Genomic DNA, 9,403 nt, shown 5'->3' with positions numbered 1-9,403 from the left:
AAAGAGCCGGCCCTTAGAGCCGGTTCGTTCGCTACCGACACATCACTATGACATACGTTTCGTTTGCCGACTGCAAAACATCCTCAGAGCTGCTGACGCTGATGGTGGCGTCAGTTCCTACGCCACCATCAGCGTCAGCTCTGAGGATGTTTTGCAGTCGCCAAACGAAACGTACGCCAGCAAGGTAAAAAAAAAACAACCTTTCCTTTGTTTTAAAAAGAACCAAAAATGGAATTAGAAACCAAACACAGTAAGAACACACCAAAGAAGGAGTCTTGTTGTTTTCCGATTCTGATTCAGTTGTCTCAACCCGCGTGGTCTTTATAGTAATAATAAAGAAATAAATAAGGACACTGACTGAGGAAGACTTACCGGCTTTGCGGTCGTTGTTGGGATTTATCCATTTTCTTTGGTCATCACCCACAGGTGATATAAACAATGCTGTGGCTCGGCTCGTAGAAGCTAACTGCTGCTACTAGCATGACCACCGCTTTCTGCTCAATTTTTCTCAAAACAAAATATTTGTAGGTTTCCAGATGTTTGGAAGTCTTTAATGTTTCATGGGTGAAGGCTCCAGGGCTTTCTGTTGATTAGGAATAAATTTCTCCCTAGCAGATTTGTAAAAAAAAAAAAAAAAAAAACTCTGGTGAATCGGACAGACGTTTTCCGTCATCCCAGAACTCATATGGGCTTTAAAAACGTTAATTTTCTCTTCAATACAGATTTTAGGCTTCTGTCTAAACCCCCTCTTGTCTTTAGACGTTGAAGTGTTTAAATATCTGGGATTTTGTCCATAAACTCTCTTAAAAGTGTATGTCGCATACTGAGAGCAGCTTGTTTTTTCCACCCAGCCACAAAGATGAAGAAAGATGTCAACAAAGAACCTCCTATTCTACATTCTTTTTGCAAATCAAACAGACACAATGGAAAACAGCCCCTCCCCCACAACAACAGCTTAAAAATGTAGCTTTTCCACATTTTTCTAGTTTCAGACGTTGACAAAAGTCCTCCATCTGCAGGATTTAGTCCTCTTTGTTGGCATTCAGAGGTTCTTTAGCTTGGAGCGCCACGTCAGAACCAACAGACTCGTCATCGTTGTTGTCAACGTCATCATCGTCATCTGTCTCATTGGTCACATATGAGCCTTTCTGTCTGGACAGACACCAGAGCAGAACTGTGATAATGCAGAGAAAGACCAGCAGCACCCCGGTGATGATTCCTGGAGGGGGGGGGGGGGGGGGGGGGAGAATATCAGTACGGTACAGCTGTCATTCACTGTTTTTTTAAAGATATGCAGTTGTCTCTTGTGTAAATTAATGCCTTACAAATAAATAAACCTATGTGGGGAGAAAAGCTCTGGTGCTCCTGTTTTAAGAAGCAGAAGTTAGAAAGTAGCAGGATTTGGGGTCGTACTCATTATTATTCATGATATTCAGACATTTTGCCTCTGATTGGCTAACAGCAACAAAACTCTTTCACTGCCTCCGCTTGCTCTGTAAACTTGGATGTGTTATCTTTACGAATAACACAAGCCCGAAGGAGTTCCGCCATGTTGTGGAGTTGCTAATGCTAATAAATAGCGTCTGAAAACTGAGACATGTTCTCTTAGCTTAGCTGGAAAAATCAACACAGAGTTCCCAGTAGCTAGCCAAAAGGGGCGAGTGCTAATTCAAAGACTGGTGTAGATCCGTGTGAGATTTTCCTGTTTTAATTTGGTGGTAAATGCAGGGAATAGGGGTAGAAGACTAGTTTTATGTTCAGCATGCATGTTAAACTTGCAGTGTTTTAAAATAAACACATATAAGTGAATCTACTTTATTTGTAGAGCGCCTTCACATGGCCCATGAGCCAAATAGAGCTCAGGGCTGCATGGTGGCGCAGTGGTTAGCACTGTTGCCTCGTAGCACAAAGGTTGCAGGTTCGAAACTCGGCTGCAGCCTTTCTGCGTGGAGTTGGGTGTTCTCCCCATGCATGCGAGGGTTTCCCCCACAGATCACAACATGCCCTATAGGTTTGAAATTGTAAGTCGCTTTGAATAAAAGTGTCTGCTGAATAAATAAACTTAAACATAAACATAAAGCACTGCACAACAAAAAAGTGACATAAAATGACTTAAAACAGTTAAAACATTTAAAAGCAATTAAAAGATCAGTCAAAAACCTGTAGATAATTAAAAGATATAAAAAACAGTTTCTCAGTGAACTTGCTCTTTAAAAGGAAAGGCTCCTCCTCCCTCTCTGCTGTGCCTCGGCAGACTCCTCCCACTCTCTGCTCTTTCTTAGCACTTCAGATTGCCATACAGAAGTAACTCCAAAGAAAAAGAACATATGCACGTAACGTCTTTTTTTGTTTGTTTGTTTTTATACATACACCGAGCTAGAAAGGAAAAAACTAAACTTTTACTACTCTATGTACACATAAGAACCAACAAGATGGAATTGAAAAAGCAACACAGAATGAACGCTGGTCTTTTAGGCTGTGTGTTGGTAGACAAGTGAAATTATGGTTCTTTAGAGAACACAAACACAATGAGACAACAGACAAATGTTTAGTTCTCACCTCCAATAAGAGCTGCTAAATCTTCAGTGCTGCTGTAGATGTCTGTGAAATAGAAAAGACTGGGGTTTGTCTTAATTACACTCATTACACACACTGTGTTATTTTCGTTTACGAAATATTTTCATTGTCTTTGTTTTCGTGATGAGTGAATTTTTGCAGATGAACTCGACACTAAAAAAGAAACTTCTATAAAAACAAAATAATGATGAATATTGATCAACATTTTTTTGACGAATGAAAGACGACAACAAAAAGTGACTGTAAAGAAAATCCAAAAACGGGAACGGTGGGAGGGATGGACAGAAGAACCAATCAGGAACATGTGGTACTTATGTCTAAAAGAAGAAAATGTCAGCGGCGGGGAGGAAAAGCATTAGATGTGACAAATCCGGTATTTCCCCGGTTATAAAAGCGTTACGGTGCTAGCAGCAAGCATTGGCTGTGGGGGGGGGATTGGGTTGCCGCTGCTGAACCACCGAACTGAACTCATGGAGCTGCAAATCCGGTCGTCTTATCGTTTTTCTTTTTTTGTGGCACCGCTACGGGCGATATCTGCATTCACACTAACTGAAATGATCCAATCATGCTGTGAGTATACAAGTACCAAGTATTCAATGGAATTAAGTAGGTTTAGCATGCACAGAGTTGTTACCCATAAACAAATATCATCTTTTTCCTCACATTTTATTTTCTTATTCTCTAGCTTTATCCATTGCCTTATGTTTCCCCCCGTTATGGACCTTCTTCACATTGTCACCTGCATGCTTTTGTGTTTACTGATGGCTTTAACCAAGCTACAGGCTCAGCGGTACGTAACACTACTGCTCCTCCGCCACAGGAGCAGGATAACGTACTAATGATCACCCGCTCACACCGTCCTCCAGCTCTTCAGACTTGTCCTGAGCGTCTGCAAAAGCGGAAAGACGTCACGCTGAAGTTGCACACTTGGGTATTATTTTACTCCAACAATCCGAATAAGTGTGTACATGGACATCAATCGGAATGATGATAGGATGAAAACCACCTCTCTCAGTTGGAAAGAAATTTCGTTCCGATCGGGCCGTTTCAGATCAGAATTGTCTGATTGACATGTTTACATGAAGAATCTGACAGGGTGTTCATTCTGACTACTTGTGCCCATGTAAATGTATCTACCATCGACACATAAATATTGGACAACTGTTTCTGTTGTCTCTGAGTGAATACGAAGCTGTTATCTAATCCCTGCAATAAAAAGATCCAATATTCTGGTTTAAATAATCTCACAGATCCGTAAGGTGGATTTCATATTTCCTATGGAATCCCATGCCTTATGGCTTATTAAAATACATGTAATTTAAATCATTACAATGACAATATTCAGCTATATTTAAAATGTTTTATTTTCTTCTTTTACAAATTGTTCTTCAACTTTGGCAAAATCGTGGCCCCATAGTTTTTAAAAAGTTGGTAGAAAGTTGCAGGTGTTCTGTGTTGTTGTGTTACACATGAACTGGTTTTATTTTGTATAAAGTTAATTTCTCAGGGACAGAGCTGCCTTTAGCTCTTATTGGTCCCGTCCGGCTCTGCTGTGGAAACCAGCTGTTTCAGCTTTTCCACTCTTATCTCCACAGCAACACTCTTCCCTGAGGTGCCACACTGATAAGACACTCCCTGCTGCAAAACACACACAACTTCAACTGTTCAGCAACAACTTAGGTTCTTTCATGAAATCCTGCAGACCGTTTATCTGCATCCCAAAGTCTGGCTACATCCACCACCAAGAAGTGGAAAACATGTCCTCAAGTTTCATATTTAACTGAAACAAAGTTGGCTGAAGTGACATTTTATAATATCTAAGACATTTTCTGACATTTTTGCTCAATAACCAGAAATACTAAGCTTAAGGTGAACCGGAAAATAAGAGAAACTAGAACAAAAAATGTATTTGTGCTACACAAACAATGTTTTGCTTATCGAGAATTCATCAAATCAATTATTAAAAGAAAAAAAAACATAAATTATTTTAGCATAAAATAAGAGTGGTTAGCTTAAAAAGTTGATTTCAAATGAAACACTTTTCAAAACTTTCAAATTAAAGGTGCTCAGATTTTTCATGAAAACAAATAATTACAGTCGGAAGGTATTAAAAATGAAAAAGATGATTAATAAACTGAAATTCTGTAAAAAGAAAAAGTATTTTCCGATACTGATTTTATTTGTTAGTTTCATTTTCTGCATTAAAAATATTTTTATTTTGCTCAAAAATAACACTAGCTTTAGCTTTCAGAGTCACATTTCCTTGTTGTTAGTGAACCTGTTGGGGAATTTCTATATGAAAATGATGTTGGATGTTCATTTTTCTTTAATTTTTTTTAATTAATCAATAAAATCAAGTCATGGTTTTTGGGACACATGTAGCAACTGATCAGTTTGATCTTCCTTCTAATAAATGTAAGCAGTAACACAAATGTGATCATTTCACTGGAAATAGACGGTGTTGTTTAAAGAGACAATGTGTAGTTTTTACCATTAATTTCTGGAAATATCCATCAAAATGTTGCTGAAATGAATTAAATGATGCCCAGTTGTTGAAAAATATTGGTGGCTTTGTAATATATAACCATAAAAATCTGGTCTAAAATACATGGGAGCGGGTCTAATGGTGTTTCTCATTGCCAAGGAACCTCGCCTTGATGCTTTGGCCCTGCCTCGGTTGCCTAGGAGATACGTCATCAGGAGCCGCCAAGACGTGTTCCAATATTCACGTGCTACCGAGGCATGTATTCTCCGTTTGTTGGCCATTTAGCTAGCCGAGCAAGGATACACAGGAGGTGTCTTGTAGCCTAGCCTTGGTCAAAAATTACCCAGAATACTCTGCGGTATTTTCAAAAGGACGGCGGATCAGAAGCCGGCAGCTACTTTGGGGCAAATTTCAAGTTTAAAAGTAAGTCAACTAATTTAAAATGTTTTTTTTAGAACCAAAGAAGTTATCTATGGTTGGTTAGTTGCGTAGCTGCAGCTTCGGTGGCTAGCGGGTAGTAACTCACTTATATTTTTAATTTAACTAATATATACACAATTTAAAAAGTTAAAAGGCTCGTTATATATTTGTATTGAAGCTTACACGTATAAAATATAACATTATCTCCCGTGTCACGTGACGTTACGTGACCGCTGTGGAAACCACGATCACGTGATGAAAGTCTGTTCCATTTAACCGTTTTCTTTGACCAAGGAAGGACAGTGTCCTCGTAAGCAAGGCGCCTTGATGTTGAGAAACCATGTTTCCTTTTACGGGAGTTCATGAGGACAAAATGCATTTACTGATTTGTAACAAACGGTTACAAAACTTTTGTCGTTCTTAAATGTTGTTGTTTTAGACATTTACCTCTTCACTTGTTGTCAGTGAAGAAAGGGAGTCTGATGTGCTTTTCATTTTGCTAAAGTTTGCACTCCCTAAAGCTTTTTGACCCTAATGGGCGTCCGTTTGTAAGGTCTTACTTCAACACAAAAATACTGCTTGCTTGCAATGACTTAGGTATCTACTGCCCCCTTTCACCAGGAAAAATACGCATTGTCTCCTTTATTTATACCATGTACATTGTTCTCGGGGGTGGGGGTGGAGGGTTGGAAGCTCCGGTGCACCTGAATTAGGAAGTAGAAGTCAGCTAGAGAAGAAAGTAGCTTCAGACGGCAGGTTTTGGAGTCTTATTTTCTGATATTTGGATATCTCTCCTCCAATTGGCTTGCAGCTCGACCACTGACTGTTTACTTTGCAACGTTGATGTTTTATCTCCACAAACAACACAAACCTGAGGAAGTTCTGCTGTGTTCTGGAGTTGCTAATGCTAACGGTTAGCTTCTACTAGCCAAAACATTTTCTGCTGTTTCCTGAACGCTAAACCATCAACAGTATTCCCCATTGAGAGTCAAGATGGGTGAGTCCATGAATGTTAAGTGACAGTGTGACGTAGATCCATCAGGATTTTCTAATCCTAGAGTTTCACCGTCTATTTTCTATCACAAGCTAATGCAGCAGATATGTGTAGGAGACTATTTTCATGTTCAACCTGCATGAACATCTCAGAGTGAACGATTATAATTAGAAATAATTTTTAAATTTTATTTTTGTACAGTATTTCACTCCTTTAAACGGATTAATGTGGTTTTGGGTCGCCTTACTGAAATGTTCCTTTAAAGAAGCCACGTCTCTGTGAGGAACAAGAACTCACCTTTCTTCCCAATCCTCGTCACCAGGTCGGAAAATGTTGGGAAGGTTTCTGTTGCTGTTTGAGTTGCAGGAGATGGGGTAGTGAAAACGTCCATGTTGACTTCAGCCTAATTTAATCTGTCAGAGACCAAGAGGAAAAGTCGTAAGGATTTCTTCTCTAACAAAATCAGACAAAAACAAAGAGGAATGTTTCAGTCGTTTGGCTGATTCCTGCGGTTGGTCTCTATCAGAGCTGCCTAAAAGAAACCAAAAGTCAATTTCTTGCAAAAGTCTTATTTGTGCCAAAAGCTGCAGAACAATCCTGGTTTTTTGTTGTTGTTTTTTTTTTGCAGGAGTTCTGAGATTGAGCTTTTGTCTCAGACTGGAGGGAATGACACATGATTGTTTTGTTGGACACAATGAGAGTCACGCTTCACGAAACTCCGTCACAGCTGCAGAACATCAGGACAAAAACACCAACATTTGTGCCTGAAATCAGCTTTTATTTTAGTAAACTACATTATTACAGTTTATAATTTTACATCCTTGTAACTCTTGACTTTATGTTTCTTTGTGTACAAGATGAACCCACATGCTAATATAACTATTGCTTCATAAACATTTAACTTCTTGCAGCAGAAAGCTAAATAAATTACTGAATAAAAGAAAATGAAGTGATAAGAAGACAAAACTTACAAGTTCCCAGGCTGCAGCTCTTCTGATCTTTAGGAAGAAGAAACGGCAGAAAGTGTGCTGGAGGACAGTCAAACAGATGGGTGTGGCGTTAGTCCCCAGGGTTCATATCTGGTCCCCCAACAGCCAATGAGAGAGCTGACCCCACCCACATGATGTCTGAAAATGTGCAGCTGTGATGCTTCTCCCAGGATGTGGTGCTTTAATCCCAACTTGCTCATTAACCTTCTCTTCTGATGTTTGTTTCTCCTCCTGAAGGATGATTGCGTGCAGCGTAAAGGCTGCTGCTTTTGAAGAATTGTTCAGAACGTTTTCACACATTTTACAATTAAAACGTCTCTTTTTCAGGTTTTAAACTTACTGTATTGTTTTGACTTTCTTGCCCTATTTTCATTGTGGTAAATGTTTGTTTACACCATTTCTACCCAGTTTATTAAAACTTAGACATGATCCTGTGCCCATTTGTCCAACTACCCCTGACTGCCTCCCGGAGATCGGGGTGGGGCTAAATGTGGCCAGCCAGGGGCTACTCCATTTGCCTTCATAATTCATATTTAGGCCTATGTGCATTTTCATGTCAAATCCCTAAAATGTCCAGCAGGGGGTGCCGTAGCTCCACTTGGGTTTTGTCCTGCAATCTTCCAAATATTTATTTATTTATTTTATTTTCAGAGGATGAAACCGCTTGAGATGAGCGGGTCCTCTTACCTTACAACAAATAAAGACAGGATAACACAGTCAATGAGCAAAAAGACAAATCTGAAACTTTGATAAAAAATGAAAGAAAATATAATAATAATAATAATAATAATAATAATACAAAATCCAGCCATGGGGCAACCAAATACATGTAGGCATAAAGTCTAATAATTTATGAAAAAAATAGTGCAGAAATATAAAAATTGATGACTGCATTTTAGAACTCGTGGTGACACAGTCCATTTCAAGCATCTCCTAAATAGATTCTTGAGTCAGATATTCAAGTTTGACAATTCCAAGAGACATTCTAACCATTGATATCAAAAACTTATTTTAGTTTTTAATTTAATTTAATTTAATTTAATATTTGATGTATGTATTCCTGTCTTCTATTTTAAAAAGGCTTGAAAATGTCCAATTTTTTTTCCAAATTTGAGATAATCACATCAAAATATATCAAGGGAAGAAACTTTTGACTTCTTCTACTCCTCCTTTCATATAATAATAATAGTAATAATAATAATAATAATTAGGGATGCACCAATACTGATACTGGTATCGGTATAGGTGCCGACACAGATACCGATACCAATATCGGTATCGGTTAAAGTTAACAGATACCAGTAACTGATACCAATGCAGTTGCTTGAAAGTGACTTCACTGTAACCTGTCATTTCTGTTCACTCAATGTTTTAGTTTTGTGATCATTTATATTAACATCTTTTACTTTTTATCAACCTCATAGTCTTTTCCTGTTGAAAACAGAGAAGAAAATTAAACCTGTATTCCAATTCATTGCATTTTTTTTGTGGTAGAAGTATCGGTATCTGTAATCAGTATCGGCGAGTACTCAGATCCAAGTATCAGTATCGTATCGGTTTGGAAAAAAGTGGTATCGTTGCATCCCTAATAATAATAGTAATAATAATAATAATAATAATACATTTCTTCATGTTTCCCTAAATAATAAATAAATAATAAATAAATAAATAAATAATAAATACTTACATATTTAAATAAAATATACATTTTAATGCCAATTAAGATTGCTTAAAAGTCTTCGTCTTCGTCTTCGTCTTCCTCCGCTTATCCGGGTCCGGGTCGCGGGGGCAGCATCCCAACCAGGGAGCTCCAGGCCGTCCTCTCCCCGGCCTTGTCCACCAGCTCCTCCGGCAGGACCCCAAGGCGTTCCCGGACCAGATTGGAGATGTAACCTCTCCAACGTGTCCTGGGTCGACCCGGGGGCCTTCTGCCGGCAG

At 38.7% G+C, this 9,403-nt stretch overlaps 1 protein-coding gene across 1 annotated transcript; it reads right to left on the bottom strand.

Moving 5' to 3' along the window:
• Positions 1-529: 529 nt before the first annotated feature.
• gypc (glycophorin C (Gerbich blood group)) lies at positions 530-7,582 on the bottom strand. The gene is made up of 4 exons (XM_015958038.3): positions 7,448-7,582; positions 6,774-6,889; positions 2,560-2,601; positions 530-1,219 (listed from the first exon to the last, which is right to left on the bottom strand). Exons 2-4 carry the CDS (start codon positions 6,865-6,867, stop codon positions 1,023-1,025), a joined length of 333 nt encoding a protein of 110 aa, XP_015813524.2. The 5' UTR covers positions 6,868-6,889; positions 7,448-7,582; the 3' UTR covers positions 530-1,022.
• Between the last annotated feature and the right edge of the window lie 1,821 nt (positions 7,583-9,403).

Source organism: Nothobranchius furzeri, chromosome 3, assembly GCF_043380555.1.
Source record: "Nothobranchius furzeri strain GRZ-AD chromosome 3, NfurGRZ-RIMD1, whole genome shotgun sequence".
In the NCBI taxonomy this organism is placed as follows: Eukaryota; Metazoa; Chordata; class Actinopteri; order Cyprinodontiformes; family Nothobranchiidae; genus Nothobranchius; species Nothobranchius furzeri.
The sequence above is the reverse complement of the archived record's forward strand: the minus strand, read 5'-3'. Positions and strand labels throughout refer to the sequence as shown.